Source organism: Somniosus microcephalus, chromosome 17 (genome assembly GCF_052327205.1).
Source record: "Somniosus microcephalus isolate GS21.2 chromosome 17, FLI_Smic_1.0, whole genome shotgun sequence".
NCBI classification, from domain to species: Eukaryota; Metazoa; Chordata; class Chondrichthyes; order Squaliformes; family Somniosidae; genus Somniosus; species Somniosus microcephalus.
Genome location: NC_141003.1, coordinates 33,258,210 through 33,280,192, shown reverse-complemented (window position 1 = coordinate 33,280,192; position 21,983 = coordinate 33,258,210). Strand labels below are relative to the sequence as shown.

General features: G+C 42.6%; 1 protein-coding gene across 2 annotated transcripts in view; it reads left to right on the top strand.

Annotated features, from left to right (window-relative positions):
• Nucleotides 1-21,983, top strand: part of LOC147105623 (proton myo-inositol cotransporter-like) — a 227,407-nt gene that overhangs the window by 7,943 nt on the left and 197,481 nt on the right. For both annotated transcript variants that reach the window (XR_015081535.1, XM_086010171.1), the window contains exon 2: nt 13,706-13,865. Coding sequence is in view for 1 of the 2 variants with exons in the window: in XM_086010171.1 (XP_085866297.1) it covers nt 13,706-13,865 (160 nt within the window). In the remaining variant the exon portion in view is untranslated. The remainder of the gene's footprint in view (nt 1-13,705; nt 13,866-21,983) is intronic.

The window sequence follows — 21,983 nt, the reverse complement described above, 5'->3', positions numbered from 1 at the left end:
ATAAAGTATTGCTCTCCCAACATGCTTTGGGTCCAGCATGTATGCTGCAGAATGAATCGGCTTGACACAAAATTCTTGACGCGTCTGTATGAATTGAACAATTGCCTTCTCCTCTGCTTTGAACAGCAGGGATGTGGGTAGGGCAATGCTGATTTGTTCTTTTAAATCAGCAAAAAGCCTAGGAACATCTGACAAGACAGCGTCATCTCTTTCAATCTGAGCAATTGCAGATGCTACTGGTGAGAGTAGTTTAAGGCTGCTAACCACTCTCTCCCAAAACACATCATCCAGCAGTATTTTTTTGATGGTGGCTTCCATATCCCCAGACTGGGATATTGCCATTTCTTGCAGCGACTCCTTACCCTCCAGAAGGCTGTTGTACATTATGACAATGCCACCCCATCTAGTATTGCTGGGCACCTTCAGTGTGGTGTTCTTGTTCTTTGTTGTTTGCTTGGAGTTGTAGGTTGCTTCAACTACCTGTTTTCCCCTGACATACTTAACAACTTGCTTGGCTCTCTTGTACAGTGTTTCCATGGTTCTCAAACCCATGATGTCCCTGAACAGCAGATTGAGCCCATGAGCTGCGCACCCAATAGATGTAATATGAGGGTAGGCCTCCTCCACTTGAGCCCAAGCAGCCTTCATATTCGCAGCATTGTCAGTAACTACTGCAAAGACCTTTTGTGATCCAAGATCGTTGATGACTGCTTTCAGCTCATCAGCAATGTATGTGCCTGTGTGTCTGTTGTCCTTCGTGTCTCTGCTCTTGAACACTGGGAGAGGAGTGGAGACGATATAATTTATGATGCCCTCCCCTCATACATTTGACCACCCATCTGAGATAACTGCAACACAGTCTGCCATCTCTATCGTTTCTTTGAGCTTTCCTTGCACTCTGTTATACTCAGCCTCCAGCAAATAAGTAGACAAAGCATGTCTGGTGGGAGGACAGTATGCAGGGCGAATAACATTGAAAAATATTTTCCAGTACACACTGGCTGTGAGCATGAGGGGTGAGCCTGTCGCATATACAGCTCGAGCAAGGCACTCGTCTGCATTCTTCTGCCTATGGTTATCTGCATTCTTCTGCCTATGGTTATCCATTGTATCAAAGAACCTTCCAAGTGGGCCAGGAGTTGCTGATGATAAGGAGCCTGATGCTAAATGTGAACCATCATCTTCTTGAATGGAAGCAGAGGAACTCTGGTCTGACTGCTGTGAGCTTTGAGTGAAGTTGTTGCATTTGGATAAATGCTGCTGCAGCTTTGTGGTATTCTTTACATATGACTTTGTACAGTGTTTGCACATGTACACAGTCTTTCCATCTTTAATGCCTGGGGTAAAATGCTTCCACACATCCGATGGTAAACGTGGCATTGTTCTATGCAGAGAAATAAAGGGCATTTGTCTGTGTCGAACTGCGGTCGATCAGCACGATTGCAACAGGGTGAGTACATTTTTCCTGATGCTCCATGTGATGGAAGCATGACCTGTGCACGCACGACACTACATCACCAATAGAGGGAGCTAATCATTCATCCACTCATCCAACCTATCAGGACACATTTGCTCACAGTCACACATAAAACTTGTAATTATTAAAACAAGCCAAGTAAGAAGATAAACATACAGGAAACTTTGTGATATCCGGCACCGACTGGACCGAGCTGTTGCCGATCTATCAAAACTGCCGGACATACAAAGTTAATGTTGAAGCATACGGAGGTTTTCATCTCCGTATCTGACAACAAACACTGTTGCTTAGCAACAGCTTCTAAACAGTTGGTTGCAGCTGCAAGTGTCTCTAGCTGAAGCTGTTGCTATAGCTACAGACCTTGCAGTGCCTGACTGGGGGAAAAAAAGCAACGAGAACTAAAAAAAAACTTGTAGAAAACGGCTCCTGACTTTTGCTGTTAGATCGAGTATTCCGGACATATAACCTCCGGATAAACCAAAGTTTCCTGTATATTGATTAAGAAATTCCTTAATAATTAAGATTCCATCTGTTAGTAATTTTAAGAGAGGACCTATGGGGGGGGGGAAAAAATAAATAAAAGAAATACAAAAAAAAACAATATTATGTTAGCATGTGCTTTTTTGGGAAAAATTCCCAAGCTAAACTTCCCGTGGAAAATTTCTGGAAATTTACCGGAAACTTTCCACCCCTTCGCAACCCTAATGATCCATATTGGCCACCTCCTGACGTCCCCAACACCACAGAAGCCAGTCTTCAGCCAATTCGATTCACTCCACGTGATAGCAAGAAACGGCTGAGTGCACTGGATACAACAAAGGCTATGGGCCCTGACAACATCGTGGCTGTCGTGCTGAAGACTTGTGCTCCAGAACTAGCCGTGCCTCGAGCCAAGCTGTTCCAGTACAACTACAACACTGGCATCTACCCAACAAAGTAGAAAATTGCCCAGGTATGTCCTGTCCACAAAAAGCTGGACAAATCCAATCCGGTTAACTCCCGCCCCATCAGCCGACTCTCAATCATCAGCAATGTGATGGAAGGGGCCATCGACAGTATTATGAAGTGGTACTTACTCACCGATAATCTGCTCACTGATGCTGAGTTTAGGCTCCACCAGGATCATTCGGCTCCTGACTTCATTACAGCCTTGGTCCAAACATGGACAAAGGAGCTGAACTCCAGAGGTGAGGTGAGAGTGACTGTCCCTGACATCAAACAGCATTTGACTGAGTGTGGCCTCAAGGAGACCTAGTAAAATTGAAGTCAATGTGAATCAGAGGAAAATCTCTTTACTGGTTGATGTCATATCTAGCACAAAGGAAGATCAAATTTGGAAAGATGTGGTAAATCAAAGAGTAGAGAGAAGGCAAGAGAGAAAGGTATTAATATGGGAAATGATAAACAGACCGTGATGGGAAGGGATAGAGAGTACAAATCTAAGAGTAAATCAACAGATGAGGTTAGAGGTTACAAAAATAATAAAAAGACAAAACTAAAGGTTCTGCATCTGAATGCACATAGCATTCGAAACAAAACAGATGAACTTATAGTGCAAATAGAAATAAATAAGTACGGTCTGATAGCCATTACAGAAACATGGCTGCAGGATGACATAGATTGGGTACATGACATTTAGGAAGGATCGGAAGCCAGGAAAAGGTAGAGGGGGGTGGCTCTGTTAATTAATGATATTAGCACAATAGAGAGGAATAACCTATGTTCAGGAAACCAGGATGTAGAAGCAGTTTGGGTAGAGATGAGAAATGATAATGGCAAGAAGTCACTTGTGGGAGTGTTCTTGGGATAGTTTCTTAGAACAGCACGTTCTGGAGCCAACCAGAGAGCAGGCTATACTAGACCTGGTATTGTGCAACGAGATCGGATTAATTAATGACCTCATAGTGAAGGTGCCCCTCAGTAGCAGCGATCATAATATGATTGAATTTTACATTCAGTTTGAGGGAGAGAAGAGTAGGTCCAAGCCTAGTATTTTAAACTTAAATAAGGGAAATTATGAGGGCATGAAAGCAGAGCTAGCTAAAGTGAACTGGCAAATTAGGTTAAGGGCTAGATCAATAGAGTTGCAGTGGCAGACATTTAAGGGGATATTTCAGAATACACAGAATATATACATTTCAACGAGAAAGAAAAATTCCAAGGGGAGGACTCACCATTCGTGGTTAATTAAAAAAGTTAAAGATACTATCAAACTTAAAGAAAAAGCATATAATTGTGCAAAGATGGGTGGCAGGTCAGAAGATTGGACAGAATATAAAAAACAGCAAAGAATGACAAAGATTAATGAGAGAAAAATTAGAGTACGAGAGAAAGCTGGCTAGAAATATAAAAACAGATGTTAAGAGTTTCTATCGATATTTTTTAAAAGAAAAGCGTTAACAAAGCGAGTGTTGGTCCTATAGAAAGTGAGTCTGGGGAATTAATAATGGAAAATAAGGAGATGGCAGTTGAATGGAACAGGTATTTTGCATCGGCCTTCACTGTCGAGGATACAAATAACATCCCAGAAATAGCTGTAAATCAGGAAATGGAAGGCAGGGAGGAACTCAACAAAATTACAATCACCAGGGAAATGGTACTGAGCAAATTGTTGGAGCTGCGGGCTGACAAGTCCCCGGGTCCTGATGGACTTCATCCTAGGGTCTTAGAAGAAGTGGCCAGTGAGACAGTTTCCTAGATTCGGGGAAGGTTCCATTAGATTGGAAAATAGCAAATGTAACTCCTTTATTCAAAAAGGGAGGGAGACAGAAAGCAGGAAACTACAGGCCAGGTAGCTTAACATCTGTCATTAAAGACGTTATAGCAGGGCACTTAGAAAAGTTCAAGGTAATCGGACAGAGTCAACATGGTTTTGGGAAAGGGAAATCATGTTTACCCAATTTATTGGAGTTCTTTGAGGAAGTAACATGTGCTGTGGGTAAAGGGAACCGGTGGATGTACTGTACTTAGATTTCCAGAAGGCATTTGATAAGTTGCCACATCAAAGGTTACTGCGGAAAATAAAAGCTCATGGTGTAGGGGGTAACATATTGGCATGCATAGAAGATTGACTAGCTAACAGGAAACAGAGTAGGCATAAATGGGTCATTTTCTGGTTGGCAAGATGTAATGAGTGGTGTGCCACAGGGATCAGTGCTGGGACCTCAACTTTTTACAATTTATTTAAATGACTTGGATGAAGGGACCGAAGGTATGGTTGCTAAATTTGCTGATGACAAAAAAATAGGTAGGAAAGTAAATTGTGAAGAGGACATAAGGAGGCTACAAAGGGATATAGATAGGTTAAGTGAGTGGGCAAAGGTCTGGCAAATGGAGTATAATGTGGAAAAATGTGAAATTGTCCATTTTGGCAGGAAGAATAAAAAAGCATATTATCTAAATGGTGAGAGATTGCAGAGCTCCGAGATGCAGAGAGATCTGGGTGTCCTAGTGCATGAATCGCAAAATGTTAGTATGCAGGTACAGCAAGTAATTAGGAAAGCTAATAGAATGTTATCGTTTATTGCGAGGGGAATTGAATACAAAAGTAGGGAGGTTATGCTTCAGTTATACAGGGCATTGGTGAGACCACATCTGGAGTACTGTGTACAGTATTGGTCTCCTTATTTAAGGAAGAATGTAAATGCGTGGGAAGCAGTTCAGAGAAGGTTTACTAGACTAATACCTGGAATGGGCAGGTTGTCTTATGAGGAATGGTTGGACAGGCTGGGCTTGTATCCGCTGGAGTTTAGAAGAGTAAGAGGTGACTTGATTGAAACATATAAGATCCCGAGGGGTCTGGACAGGGTGGATGTGGAGAGGATGTTTCCTCTTGTGAGAGAATCTAGAACTAGGGGTCACTGTTTCAAAATAAGGGGTTGCCCATTTAAGACATCTGTCCTGATATCTCCTTCTATGGCTCAGTGTCAAATTTATATTGCTAACACTCATGTTAAGTGCCTTGGGACATTTTGCTATGTTAAAGGCACTATATAAATGCTGCTGCTTGTTGTTTATATGGACTTTGAAAAAGTGTTTGACAAAGTACCACATAATAAACTTGTTAGCAAAATTAAAGCCCATGGGATTAAAGGGACTGTGGCAGCAGGGATACAAAATTGGCTAAGGGACAGAATGCAGAGAGTAGTGGTGAGCAGTTGCTTTTCAGACTGGATGGAAGTATACAGTGGTGTTCCCCAGGGGATGGTATTAAGACCACTGCTCTTTCTGATATATATTACTTACTTGGACTTGGGTATACAGGGCATAATTTCAAAGATTGTAGATGATACAAAAGTCGGAAATGTAGTAAACAATGAGGAGGATAGTAACAGACTTCAGGAGGACATGGCCAGACTGGTGAAATGGGAAGACACTTGGCAGATGAAATTTAACGCAGAAAAGTGTGAAGTGAAAGATTTTGGTTGGAAGAATGAGGAGAGGCAATATGAACGAAATGGTACAATTTTAAAAGGGTTGCAGGAACAGAGAGACTTGTGGGTATATGCACACAAATCTTTGAAGGTGGCAGGACAAGTTGAGAAGGCTGCTAAAAAAGCATATGGGATCCTTGGCTTTATTAATAGAGGAATAGAGCACAAAAGCAAGGAAGTTATGCTAAACCTTTATAAAACATTGGTTTGGCCTCAGCTGGATTTTTTTTTTACACCGAGTTGTGATCTGGAATGCACTGCCTGAAAGGGTGATGGAAGTATTGTGTTCAATTTTGGGCACCATACTTTAGGAAGGATGTCAAGACCTTGGAGAGGGTGCAGAGGAGATTTACGAGAATGTTACCAGGGCTGCGAGACTTAAGTTTTGTGGGGAGACTGGAGAAGCTGGGGGTGTTCTCCTTATGGCAGAGAAGATTAAGAGGCGATTTGATAGTGGTGTTTAAAATCCTAAAGGGTTTTGATAGAGTAAATAAGAAGCTGTTTCCAGTGGCAGAAGGATAGGTAACCAGAGAACATAGATTTAAGGTCATTGACAAAAGAACCAGAGGCGACATGAGAAAACATTTTTTTTTTACAGAGTTGTTGTGATCTGGAATGTACTGCCAGAGAGGGTGGTGGAAGCAGATTCAATAGTAACATTTAAAAAGAGAATTGGATAAATACTTGTCGGGGAAAAAAGTTTACAGGGCTGTCGGGAAAGAGCAGGGGAGTGGGATTAATAGCTCGACCAAAGAGCCGGCACAGGCACGATGGGCCGAATGTGCTCCTTCTGTGCTGTATCATTCTATGATTACACATCACAAGTACTTCATTGGCTGTGAATTATTTTGCGACGTCCTGAGGTTGTCGTCTTTTGTAGTTAGTAGCAAAGCAAATCAAATGTCAATATCTAAGTTGGATATCCAGGCCAAAGTGTGACAGCGTGGATATCTTGTAGGCTGCCTGCAAATTTCCTCTGAGGGCAGTGCGCAATGATGTGCTCCAGGGTCTGATTAAGAGCGCCACAGTCACATGATGGGAAGCTTTAATCTTCCATCTATGGAGAAGGTGGCAGCATCTAGCATGACTGGTTGAGGCGGTTGATGGTTGTCTACTGTTTGCGAGGAAGGTTTGATCCTTCAGGTTGTACTATGTGGTCCTCTATAAGGAATCCATTCCGTATGTCGCAGTTGTTCAAAGCATTTCGCCATCGGTCATCAAGGCTGAGGGGAGATCGCCGAAGGGCTTCGGCGACGGTCCAAAATGGCCTTCTAGATTTGAGACGGTTGTTCAAGTTGGCCTTTGCTGGTGTAGTGGTTGTATTCTCTGGAGATTGCATATTTACGGCATAGGTGTGGTGGTGCGATGTTTGCAAGCACAGGCAGCCAAAGTTTTGGTGTCGATAAAAGCGTACCGGTGATAATTCTCATGTTAGAATTCAGCTGGACATCAACGGATTTGATATGCGGACTTGATAGCCATGCCGGAGAGCTGTACTCCACTGTAGAGTACACCAGGGCGTGTGCTGTCTTGGAGGGTTTGAGCATCTGCTCCCCATGTGGATTCGGCAAGTTTCTGGATCAAGTTGACCCTACTTTTTAGTTTCTTCCCACGATTCTGGAGATGTCTATATGACGGTGCGATCAAGCGTGACTCCTAAATAGGAGTTTTTTTTGGCATGGTTTGCCTCTGCGCCACAAAAGGAGACTTTCAAACCTGAGGTGGTGAAAGGTGGTTATAAATGCAAGTCTGTCTTTCTCTAATTTCTGTTAGATTTTTTCAATAAAATTAATTTGTTATAGTTGCTGTAACAATGCTATAAAATGTTTCATTTTCAGCTGAATAATTTGAATCGAACTTCATATTGTTATTTTCATGGATAAAATAACTGTTAGGTTGAATCTGATAGCACTGTTATATATTTATGCTATTTTTTCAAATGGAAGATTTAAAAAAAAAAAAAAAAATCGGTTTGTTGGTTATTGCATAGTTTATTTTTGACAGCAAACAAGTCATCGCAGAAATTTTAACTCGCTCATTGCACATAATGAACCTAGATTTATTACCAATTTTTTAATGACTTCCCATCTATTAGGAAAACTACATTCAGTGCAGTATCAAATCCTACCATGAACTTGGAATTCAAGTAAGCTTCCAAGAAGATAAACATGAACTGGCATTATTCAATTTCAGTCTAAACCATACAAATCTATCTGCCTTGAAATCTAATTTTGAGCATGATCCCTGTTTAGCACAAATAATTTTTAGCACAGAGAATTTTACCACTATTGTGTGTGCATCAAAACACACACAATTCACTTTTTGAGGAAAACAAAGTAAACCTCAAATTGCAGTTAAATAACTTGTTCCATAATTTTAGATGCTAAATAATACTACTTTATTTTGACACTGTAAAAGTTCAGCATTGCAGTAAGAGTATGACACATTGTTAATGGTTGTGCAAGAATCTATTTTACAATGCAATCTGTCTGGATCGTCAGATTCCAATTAAAATATTTTGAGAGATTGTTCAGCAGGAATGGGACATCAGACCACAAGAGTGGTGCACTGTGCAGTCTGCTAGTTTCATTCCTACACTCTCTTTTGGGAACTACAATTCACATTTTGCAGTCCGACTCGATATGATGAATGTTATTGAGCCACTTCTGTTTTTAACATGAACCTGATTTGGCTAGTTTGTCTTTTTTTTAAGTTTTTGTAATTTAGTAGTCATATTGCATTAAAAAAATATATACCTTTCTGCAACCTGGTTGTTGATTTCCTCCAGCCATGAACAAATTAAAAGTGCGTCAAAAACAGTTGTAACTTTTTCCCACGGTTTGACTATGTTTCAATCCTTGCAGGGAAAAATTAGATTAGAGCAAATGTGCTGCCGGCTGCAGTAGTTAGTCAAAGGCACTGGAAGAATCACATTTTTGATACTTCGAGGTTAGAACGATCTTACCGTGTAATTTATTTAGAGGATATTCCTGTGCACTCGTAGGGCAGGATTTTCATTGGGCCTTGGAGGCGTGCGGGGGGGGCGGGGGTGTTAAAATCCCGAAATCAGGGGTCCCGCACACAAACCCGCCTCCATGCCAGTTTCAAAAGAGGCGGGTACCCGCCCCGCGCTGGGACCTGCCTACCCGAGGTAGGAAGGAATTCGTGCGAATTAACTGCCTGTTAACAGGTAATTAACAGGCAGTTTTTAGCCTAATCCCTATTTTTAAGGTTGAAGTGTGGGATTCCCGACGGCTCCAAACCACGCCAAGTTAGAGGAGGCGGGCCGTCGGGTTGGAGGGGTCGAGATGTCGGTGTTCAGGTGAGTGATGTGTGCATGAGTGCAAAGGTAAGTGTGTTTGGTGTGTCTAAAGTGATTAAATAAGTTTTACATACATTTTCTTTTCAGCCTTCCTTTAGGTTCCGGGAGTCCCTCATCTCACCGGCACAGAAAGCAGAATGGCTGCGAACTGTAAGAAGTGACAGCCTGCAGCTTTCTGTGCAGGTGAGATTTCTAACGGAGTCTGTGGAGAAGGATTCATGTTAGAAGTAAGACTCAGTGTTTGACAGCTTCAAACAGCTGTGAAATGCTGATATTTCATCTGTCAAAACTTCTTGACACATGAAATTTCAGTCTGTGACATCACCTGTTGCCGGGTGGCCCTTAATTGGCCTGCTGAACCCGCTGGGCGGGCTCAACAAGGTCAATCAAGTTAAAATTGCGTGGATTGGCCGCATCTCGATGGAGGCGGGACTACAACCCCGAAAGTTGTAGTCCCGCCTCCTGAATGAAAATCCTGCCCGTAATGTTTTCACGGTTGACATAAGTTACTGTGCAACTACACTACTACACTAAGTAAACCTTTCTGAAGCAAAATTTTCTGCTTGAGTCGTGCTTTTCATTTAAGAGTAGTAAGCTTACACTTTTCTCTCCAATTTTTTCCCATTTTCTTTCCTTCACACCTTATTTGGGTCTTTTATCTGGATCAGTGAAGGAAATACAGTAGATATGTACATGGATTTTTGGAAGGTCATAGAGTCATAATGGCACAGAAGGAGGTCATTCGGCCCATCAAGTCCGTGCCGGCGCGCTCTAGAGCAATCCAGTTAGTCCCATTCCCCCGTTCTATCCTCGTAGCCCTGCAAGTTTATTTCCCTCAAGTGCCTATCCAGTCTCCCCTTGAAAACATTGAGTGTCTCCGCTTCCACCACTTCTGTCGGCAGCGAATTCCAGGTCATCACCACTTGCTGTGTATAAAAGTTTCCCCTCACATTCCCCCTGTATCGCTTGCCCAAAACCTTAAATCTGTGTCCCCTAGTCCTTGTACCAAGTGGGAACAGCCTTTCCCCATCTAGCCTGTCATAATCTTGTACGCCTCTATCAAATCACCCTTCAACCTCCTTTGCTCAAATGAAAACAAATCCAGCTTCTCCAACCTGTCCTTGTAGCGAAGATCCCCCATCCCTGGAACCATTCTGTTCAATCTCCTCTGCACCCTCTCAAGGGCCTTCACACCCTTCCTAAAGTGTGGTGATTAGAACTGGACGCATAAAGGTTCAGCATAACTTCTCTACTTTTGTACTCGATACTTCTATTTATGAAGCTCAAGATCCCATATGCTTTGTTAACCACTCTCTCAATATGTCCTGCCACCTTCAGGGACCTATGCACATTAACTCCCAGGTCCCTCTGTCCCTGCACACTCTTTAAAACTGTGCCATTAAGTGTATATTGCCTCTCCCTGTTCCTTCTGTCAAAATGCATCACCTCGCACTTTTCTGTATTAAATTCCATCTGCCACTTGTCTGCCCATTCTGCTAATCTTTCTATGTCCTGTTGCAGGAGAGGTATTTGATACAGTTTATCAAGAGGCTTGTTAAATTTTATAAAATTATAGTATGGGGCAGAAGAAATGTCGTTGCATTTATAGAAAGTTGGTTGAACAACAGGAAACAAAAGGTGATGGAATAAAAACAGAAAATGCAGGAAATACTCAGCAGGTCAGGGAGCATCTGTGGAGAGAGAAACAGAGTTAACGTTTCAGGTCAATGACCCTTCGTCAGAACTGGAAAAAATGAGAGCTGCAACAGGTTTTAAGCAAGTGCAGAGGCAGGGAAAGGGGAGAGAAGGAAAGAACAAAAGTAAGGTCTGTGATAGGATGGGAGGCAGGAGAGATTAAAAGACGAAAGGGATGATGGTGCAAGGGGGCAAGGCAAAAGGAGATGGTAATGGGACAAGTTCAGAAACAAAAGATGAGTCTAGATGAGGGGTAAATGGGAATGGCAGAATCATCAATAGCTGCCATATGAAAAAATAGGGGCAAAGGTTATGATCTGAAATTGTTGAACTCTATTGAGTCCAGAAGGCTGTAAAGTGCCAAATTGAAAGAGGTTATGGTAAATGGGTACTGCTTGTATTGGAGAAGAGTTGGAAGTGGTGTACCCCAGGTGGTCCACGCTTGATGTGTGTGTGCATGTGTGAATTCCCTCTGCCCAAGTCCATATATAACATGATATTCAAACATGCTGATGATTCAAATGGGGGTGGGGGTAACAAATAATGAGCTGGACTGTAAAAGATGGCAGGACAGCATGAAAGGTTAGTGGAAATGGGAGACAGATACAGCTTCATGTGGAGAAGTGTGAAGTGATGCATTTTGGAAGGCAAAATTAACAATTGGATTGTACATTTAATGAAAAGATGCTCAAAGGCGTGGATGAACAGCAGAGATCTAGGGGGCACAAATACATAATTTCCTGAAAGATGAAGCCATAATTTAAAGCCCTTCAGGGGGAAAATTTGGCATCGCCCCATCTGGGGCGCCATTATTGGCGGTGCGCAAAGTTTAGCGCCTGGCGCTAATTATCACCTCCGACAGCAAACTTGGCTTTTATCGCCCCTGGAGGTGATTGGAGCGCTAAATCAGGCGCTTCACACCTGTCTTCAGGCGCAAAGGCCGAGGAGCGAGGTGCTACCTCAGCGCTGGTGAAGCAAGGAAGGGCAAATCAAAATGAACCTGCAAAGTGTTGCTCAGTACTCAAAACTCTTTCACACGGCGTTGAATCTCTCCAGAAGTGTGTCTCTCTCTCTCTCTCTCTCTCTGAATGCGTGGTGCAAAAATGTCACCGACAAAAAAAGGCAGGAAGCGGTCGCCTTTACATAGCGCTCCCCTAGTCCCTTTCTGACAGCATAACGCTCCCCTCAACCTGTCGTTGCTAGCGGCAGGTGGTAAGGCAGGGGGCGCCACTCAATATCCGGTCCGGGGTGCTAATGGGGCATTGCGCAGTCGAATGACGTCACAAACTGCTGGCGCAGGAGATCATGGTAGTAAGTGTTTAGCGCCGCCACAAAATGTCTAGCTAATTTCGCGAGCGGCACAAACATCGCCGCGCCCGGGCGCTAGTTGCTTTGCGCCCCACTTGGCACCCTCTTAAGGCGCTAACGGGAGGCGCAACCAACTGAATTTTTCCCCCATAGTATTTTGGGTTTCATAAATAAGGCCATAGAGTGCAAGAGTAAACTGGTAATAAATTTGTGTGTGGCAATGATTGGGTCAAAGACTACAGTGTGCAGTTTTGGTTTCCACATTCTAGAAATGACGTGCAAGCCACAGAACATACTGTGTAGATCATACTGTCTGATGCCAGGGATTAGAAACTTGGAATACTGGCACTATTTACAAGATGCACTGCAGCAACTCACTAAGGCTTCTTCGACAGCACCTCCCAATCCCGGGAACTCCACCACCTGGAAGGACAAGGGCAGCAGGTGCATGGGAACACTATCACCTCCAAGTTCTTCAAGTAACACAACATCCTGACTTGGACCTATATATCGCCATTCCTTCACGGTTGCTGGGTGAAAATCCTGTAACTTCCAACCTAACGGCATTATGGGAGCACCTTCACCTCAAGGACTGTAGTAGTTTAAGCTAGGGATGGGCAAGAAATGTTGGCCTTGCTAGCAATGCCCATATCCCGAGAATGAATTAAAAATTGAGAAAACTGAGGAAATTTAATAGAGGCTTAAAAAAAATTATAAATTGTTCTGATTTAGATGGGTGAACGTCTCTATTAAGTTGGCTGGTTACTTGTTCCTACTCAATAATCATAAGAACACGAACCCCAGAACAGAAAGGCAGTTCTGGCTATCGTGCCTTTTGCTTCTCTGAGCAATTGGGCTGGATTTTGTGGTCGTCATTCGTTACACTTGCAATTGCCCGTAGACTTTGTGGGGTTTTTGCACTGGAATTTCCAATTAGCCAGCTATCCAAAAACGCTGTGCCCTCTACAGGACATCTGGAACCTGTGTGAACAGGGCAAGCAACTGTATCTCCTTAACTAATCAGATTGAAGAATTGTGCAGAGTTTGAACCAGGAAGTGTCAGTTGTTTAGCAGAATTAAGTCTCATCACGCCATTAAAAGGGTACTTAAACTTAGATTGGAATGGACAAGCCCTAACTTTTTCTGGCGCGTTTAGTCTGTATGAGTTAAGTACAGTGACTTCACGCTGTTCAATGTATTTGAGTGGTGAGTCAGATGTCGAGATACCATTATCACGCAGCTTTTGGAGGAGCAGGGCGTCTCGAATAGCAACTTCTACATTTCCACATTTAACTGCGCATGTGCGGTCACTGGAAGTTGCTGTCGGATTGACAAGTTAATAACGGTGAGCGCTGTTGGCTTCACTGTTATTTCTACCTCAAATTACTGCAGTTTAACTCTTAAATGAAAATAAGGTATACATTGCATATGATGGCTTCAGTTTTGCATGTTCCATTTTTTTTCCCCCAGGACTGGCTTCCATGACAGTAACAGTATACATTGCAGAGGCTGCACCTTCCCATCTGAGAGGACGACTAGTTACCGTTAACACCCTTTTCATTACTGGAGGACAGTTCGTTGCAAGTTTTATTGATGGCGCATTTAGCTACCTTGAAACGAATGGCTGGAGGTATGTAGTGTAAAATCAAAGTGTCGTTTATTCTAGGAACTGTTTAAAGGCTTATAATTGAGTGATGTATGTACCAGAAAAATTCCCACGTGTTTTGATAGTTACACATTTCAGAAGATGGCATTGTAAATCTGCGCTCTAATTTTGGCCTCTTGAGCATCCCTGATTTTAATCACTCCACCATTGGTGGCCGTGCCTTCAGCTGCCTAGGCCTTAAGCTCTGGAATTCCCTCCTTAAACCTCGCCACCTCTCTTTCCTCCTTTAAGACGCTCCTTAAAACCTACCTCTTTGAACAAGCTTTTGGTCACCTGCCCTAATTTCTCCTTATGTGGCTCGGTGTCAAATTTTGTTTTATAACACTCCTGTGAAGCACCTTGGGACATTTTACTACTTTAAAGGCGCTATATAAATACTTGTGTGTTTGAATAAATGTCAATTGATGTACCTGGCATCGTATATAAAAAGAAAGCCATTTAAAATCCACCTTAACCAGGCAAATAGCCTGTCTTATTCTCTTGTCAAGTTTTCCTGTTAGAACATTTGTTATATTTTAAGCTGACTGTGCTGAGGATGTGATCCACACAGCTGTTCAGTGCATAGATGAGCTTTTGAACATGAATATTTATTAGTGGACAACATTAATTAAGTTCTATCAATCTGATTTATCTTGTAATGGAAAAAAAACACCAAAAATTTACAACAATCTATATAACCATTATAAAAGTTGACATTTTGATCTGACTTTTGTCCCAGCCTTATGCATTATGAATTATTAAGGTATTTGCCTACTTTTAGCTGTAAGCCTTGCACTGTATGCAGAGTTGTAAAAAAAGTGTATTTAAATTCTCATCCCAAAGTGCCCCGAGACAGATGCCTTTTATAAAAATTGTATATCTGATGCATAGTCAAAAAAGAAAGGTTATGTTTGTATTACATTTCAGAGTACCTATACTTGCATATAATGAATTTGAAATGGAGTGATTTGTTAAGTAGGCAAATGCAATAGCTATTTTCACACGGCAAAATCTTACGATCAGCAATGCAACAAATGACCCATTAAGTTGTCTTGGAGTTGGCTTAAACCCACCATCTTTTAATTCTGAGCTGACAGTGCTATGAACTAAACCAAGCTGTTCACAGTTGGGTCTAATAGCTCACTTGTATTTGGGAGTGTTGCACAGAATATCACAATTTCTGTCTGTTTTGATTGTACAGGAAACTTTGTGATATCCGGCACCGACAGGACCGGCGTGTTGCCGATTTATCAAAACTGCCAGACATACAAAGTTAATGTTGAAGCATATGGAGGTTTTCATCTCCGTATCTGACAACAAACACTGTTGCTTAGCAACAGCTTCTAAAGAGTTGGCTGCAGCTGCAAGCGTCTCTAGCTGAAGCTGTTGCTATAGCTACAGACCTTGCAGTGGCTGACTGGGGAAAAAAAAAGAACGAGATCTAAAATAACTTACAGAAAACGGCTCCTGATTTTTGCCGTTAGAGCGAGTATTTTGGACATACAACCTCCGGATAAACCAAAGTTTCCTGTATTGGTATTCCCAACATTTTTCTTTTTTTTTGCTGAAGACAGGTGCTTGTTTTCTTTTGCAAGGCAAAGTGAAAGTAAGCACTCTGAAATCTTTCAGCCAAATCGACTAATGAGAAGTACAGAGAAAGACAAATATGGGAAAAGAAGAAATGAGGATAACAATACCACTTGGTCATCTTTTGTATCCACGTGGCCAATGTAGTTTAATTTTTAGCCCTTTTTTGGGTACAAATTGTGTCTGGTCTATGGCTCATGACTGAACATTTCCTGCTAGGTTTTTAATCATGCTTAATGGGCAAAATATCTAGGCCTGCATGTCTCTGATTTTTTTCAATTTTGACAGCTTTGTTCATAGCATTTAAAATTCTTCAGCAGGAGGACATTGGACTGACCAGTTAAAGGTGTGCCTGGTTTTAAACCAGGAGGGCTGACTTTAATAAAAAAATAAAAAAATTTTTTTTTTTAAATTGTGTAATAATACCAGTTTTATAATACATAGTTGACGCCCATACTATTTCTTATTTTTGTTTTCTTGAAACTAAAGGGCAGTCATTCCTGAAAACGGGATTATCGGGTTTTAAAATGGATGGGTGCCTATACTAGGTAGATATGGAAATTGAGGCCTATTAACTTGAGGCCTATTAACTTGTAGACAATGAGCAGTAGGTTGTGGAAAAATTGATCGATTAGGGGGAGAAATGTGTATAGAATGAGCCTTCCGGAGCGAAATTGGAGGGGGAGGTAAATGATGAAATGGAGTGCTTGGGGAGGGGGTAAGTTGTAATGTTGCAGGAAACAATGTTTTCCAAAATAGTGTGTTGCTTCATGAAGTGATGGGATCCACAAACTGAGTTCCTGATGTCAGCTGTATAGTTGCGGAGGTGCTGAATGAAAGCCAGGCACTTCCTGATTTTTTTTTTTTTTGGGTGGGGGTAGAGGAAACCAAATGGTAAGAGTTACCACGAACTTCAGATACTTCTTCAGTGGGTTCTGAAGAGCAGCTTTGACAGAGGCCTGAATGCAAGCTGACCTTAGAACTGGATTAAATGCATAAAATTGGAAGGGGGAGGAAATTGAGAGGAGAGAGACAAGTTAAAAAGAGGTGAATTTAGAAAGAAACACGTAAAGCTGCTCCTTTACCTTTTCCTCTCCTCTCTTCCCTCTGGGTTCAGGAAGTTTATCCAATAAGTTGCTGAGTCATATAGATCTGAAAGTTCTCCGAGTGGATTGCTCACTTGTGCTCAGTTTGCATGATCTCAGCTAGGGCAGTAATAGGAATACTGGGCAACTGTGTAAAGGAAGGAAATGTCAGCCAGTGGTCCTGCTCCAAATTAGCCGCAACCTGCTTTTTGAAGTATACGTCTGGGCATCAAATGAGAGCAGGACTGATGTCTGATGTAATGCTTTGTGCTTGAATAGCATGCTGACACTAGTTATATAAACAGAAAATGCTGGAAATACTCAACACATCAAGCAGCATCTGTGGAGAGAGAAACAAAGTTAACGTTTCAGGTCGATGACCTTTTGTCACAAGGGGTCACTAGTTGTTGAACCTCAGTCTGGAGTTGTTACATAGTTATGTTGGGACTACATTGTACAAGTGTACTAACACTCAAATCAAGTGTAGCAGCACTACGATGCTGGGAAAGTAGTGCGCAGGCGCCGCACAGCGCACTCGGAAATATCACCCCGCACCATGCGGCAGGCAGCCATTACAACTCAAATAAAATAGTAGTTTATAATTACAAACTACCGAGTCCAGAGGCGTCTTTACAAAGCACTATGAGTGCTAGAAGACATAACATGGTGGCAGCGGTATAAGTGAGTAAAACTTACATAAAAAAACGATATCAGATTGAAGAAAGAAATTTACAAGTAAACTCTGCAGCATTTTAACCGCGAATCGTACGGGCAGCTAAAACGGCGGCGTCCAATGCACTGACCGCGAATATGCTCCCCATCATGAACTGGGAAGCCGACGATATCGTGGAAGCTTTCTGGAAATTTAAGCAAAAATGCGAGCTTACATTTAAAAGTTTCCTGAAAGGCGGCTCCGATGAGGAAAAAGTCAGCTACATTCTACTGTGGGCGGGAGAAAAAGGCTTAGATCTCTAACAGCTGGAGTTTATCCGAAGAGGATAAAACAAACCCTACGGAGATTTATGAAAAGTTCAGTAACCATCTCGAGCCTAAATCAAACCACCGCATACACAGGTATAAATTCCAAAGCTTAAGACAGGAACCTGGTGAAACGGCTGACAATTTCCTGACGAGATTAAAAAACGAAGCCAGCAAATGCAAGTTTACGGAACTAGAAGAAAGGCTGGTAGACCAGTTAATATGGGGATCAGCACATACAGAAGTGCAAAAAGAACTAATAGGAAAAGAAAAGCTCGGAATATCAGAAGCCATAGATACAGCGAGGGCTCACGAAGCCACAAAACAACAGATAAAAACGCTGAATAGTCATACGGCTGACGTGCGGACAACTCCCGAACCGGATCACAGAGTAGATGCAGTGCGCGAAAAGCACAGCACGCAAAAACAAGTATATGACAGCGGGAAGAATACGTGTAGAAACTGCGGAAGATAACACGACTACACAGACAGAAGAAAATGCCCAGCGTATGGAACAAGCTGCAACACGTGTGGTAAAGCAAACCACTGGCAAAAGATGTGCAGAGCTAAAAGAGAGGGGCTACACACCAAAAGCAGAGGTGGACAGCAGAACCAACAAAAGAAAAACAAAATCCATACCATGGGTGAGCAAGATGACGAAGACTGCGGGTACGACAAAGCTCTGAACATTGAAACCATAAAGGTTCTCTTACATGAAACGTCCAGAGCGGAAAGCACCCCAAAGAAAGAATGGCACACTATCATCCAGATTAAAAAGAGGATCGAAGGACAGCCCACAACCGTCAATCTAAAAGTAAAGTTGGACACAGGAGCTCAGAGCAACATCCTTCCACTGAGGCTATACCAGAGGATCTTCCCCGAAAACTTGGGCGAAGATAGATACCCGAAAAGAGGATGTTTAAAAGCAAACGTCACGCTGACAGCGTATGGGGGGAGCGAGATCAGACAACTCGGAACACACAAAAGCAGAAAAATCAACTGCATGTTCTATGTGACTGACTCCGAGGGACCGGCGAGCCTGGGATTAAACAGCTGCGAGAAGCTGGAGTTAATCTCGGTAAACCACAAACTAACAAACATCACTGAAAGTCGACAGCAACACCCCACTGGAAAATCGTCCACAAATCATGGACATGAAACATTTGATGGACACGTATCCAGAGTGTTTTGATTACACTATAGGATGCTTCGGGGAGTTCAAGTACCATATAACAATAGATCCAGAGGTAAAACCCGTCATCCACGCTCCAAGAAAAATACCCATCGAGCTAAAAGAAAAATTATACACCGAACTAAAAGAAATGGAAGAGAAAGAAATAATTGCAACGGTCACTGAACCCACAGACTGGGTAAACTCGATTGTGGTACCGGAAAAGCCGAACAGGCGGCTCAGAATCTGTCTGGACCCCAAAGACTTAAACCAGGTAATAAAACGGGACCACTACCCCACACCAACATTACAAGAAATCACACCACTGGCAGGAGCCAAAGTCTTCTCCAAACTGGATGCCAGAAACGGCTACTGGAACGTAAAACTGGACGAAGAATCAACTAACCTTGACGACTTTTAATACACCATTGAGGCGTTATAAATTCTTGCGGCTGCCATTCGGGTTGAAAGTCAGCCAAGACATCTTCCAACAAAAGATCGATGAAACATACAAAGGCTGTGAAGGAGCCATTGGAATCGCTGATGACATCCAAGTTTACGGAACAAATGAAAGAGACCACGACGTGCACTTGCACGAGGCCATGGAGCGCACCAGAACAGCTGGCATCAAGCTGAATGCCGAGAAGTACATCGTTAAAAGTACGAAATGCAAATTTTTTGGCATGATCTACACACCGGAGGGTGTCGAGCCTAATCCCGAAAAGGTCGAGGCGATAGCGGAGATGAAACCTCCAAACGACAAGAAGGAGCTGAGAAGCTACCTCGGCTTGGTCCAGTTTATGAGCTCTTTCATCCCGAACATGTCAGACTACACAGCGAACCTAAGAGAATTACGAAAAGAAGACACCGAATACCAATGGTCAGAATCCCATGAGAGGAACTTGAAACACCTAAAGGAATTATTATGTAAAGAAACCAGCCTGTCTTATTACGATAGAAAAAAACCTGTCGCCCTACAGGTAGATGCCTCTACCAGGGGGCTAGGGGCAGCCCTCGTGCAGGAAGGAAAACCAATAGCTTTCGCATCGAAGCCATTGACATCAGCAGAGACAAGATACGCAAACATCGAAAGAGAGCTATTGGCAGTAGTATATGGATGCGAAAAGTTCCACACCTACTTATACGGAAGAAAATTCGAGGTAGAGAGTGACCATCGTCCACTCGAACAAATTTACAAGAAAAACCTAAGCAAGGCCCCAGCAAGACTGCAAAGATTACTGTTAAAACTCCAAAGTTACGACTTCGAATTAAAATACCGGCCAGGAAAAGAAATGGCACTGGCAGATGCATTGTCTCGATTGTCACCACACGAAAAACACGAGATGAAGGGCCTGACAGTAAAAATACACCACCTCATTAATATTACTCCCACAAAGCTTAGCCAAATTCAAGAGGAGACTGGTAAAGAGGAGTTGCTACTGCTCATGCAACAGGTAATACGGGTGGCCGGAGAAGGTCCAGCAGGTCCAAAACCAAATCCGACAGTACTGGACAATCAGAGACGACATCTCGGTGGAGGACGGTGTACTCCTTGCTGGCTCAAGAATCATAATACCAAAAACGATGCAAACGGAACTTCTCCGCTTAATACACCAAGGCCATATGGGGATGGAGAAATGTAAACTAAGAGCCAGATCAGCTGTGTAGTGGATAGGCATGTACAAAAGCATAGAACAAATGGTCTCCACATGCTGCATATGCCAGAAATACCGAAACACACAGCAGAAGGAGGAGATGATTCAAATGGAAGTACCCCCGAGACCATGGCACACGGTCGGAACAGATCTGTTCCTGTGCAACCAGGAGTGGTACATGATAGTGGCAGACTACTGCTCAAAATTTCCTTTTCTCAGAAGGATGAACGACATGAGAGCCACAACAATCACAAAAATTGCGAAAAACTTATTCGCAGAACAGGGCATCCCAGAGAAGGTCATCTGCGACAATGGGACACAATTCACCTCCAGCGAATTCAGAGCACTGGCTGAAAAATACAGATTTAAAATAATTACCTCATCCCCACATTACCTGAGGGGACACGGATTTATTGAAAGACAGATCCAAACAGTCAAAAGAGCTCTCATTAAAAGCAAGGAGATGGGAGAAGACCAAGACTCGCCCTTTTAGCAATCAGATCGACACCTTTGAGAGCAGACTCGAAATCACCAGCAGAACTACTAAACGGTAGAAAATACAAAACAACTCTACCAGCCAAGATATATCCTCCCCAGGACCAAGAGGACATTCGGCAGAAGCTGATGGAAACACAAGCTACGGGAAGCACACACTATAACAAGCATGCAAAAGCACTACCGGAGCTGCTAAATGGGCAATCAGTGCATATACAAGATCTGTTGTTGAGAACATGGAGTCCAGCCAAGGTTATTGGAAAAGCTGATGCTCCAAGATCTTACTTGGTAGAGACAGAACCTGGAAACCAATACAGGCGAAACAGGATCCATATCAGACCCTCACCGGAAGCTGTCAAACAGCGGACAACATTAACAGCAGTTACGGTACCAGACACGGAAAACAATATAACGCCAGAAACAAACACCTCAAATACAACAACTGCAAACATGCACTCTCCAGAGCCAAACACGACAGCACCGGCAACAAGAAAAGAACACACCAAAACACCGCAGAAAGGAATAATTACAGCCAAGTCCACAAGATGGAGGAGTAACATACAACCACCTGAGCGGTATCACGAATAATTATACAGACAATTATAATTCGCACAGGACAGTAAAACAACATGGACAAATATCTGTATATAAATTGAGCAAAGAAAGCTCACGTTCTGTATTTTTGTTAACGTTATTCAACTGGAAACATTGTAAAATAGAAAATTGATGTAATTAGTTTTGTTGGGAAAGAGGGATATTACATAGTTATGTTAGGACTACATTGTACAAGCGTACTAACACTCAAATCAAGTGTAGCAGCACTACGATGCTGGGAAAGTAGTGCGCAGGCGCCGCACAGGCACTTGGAAATATCACCCCGCACCATGCGGCAGGCAGCCATTACAACTCAAATAAAATAGTTGTAGTGTATGTACCTTTAAGAGGAACTATTTTTTTGAAGCCCCTGTGTACTGTAGTACAGGTAGTGACCACTCGGGTATATAAGCCTGTATAGCGTCTTGTATAGTTAGTTCACCTCCAGACTTCGTTCAGTAAACACTTGTTAAATCAACTCCTGCATTCCGTGTCTCCATTAACACACGGATTCAACAGTGGCGACGAGTTAGAAACG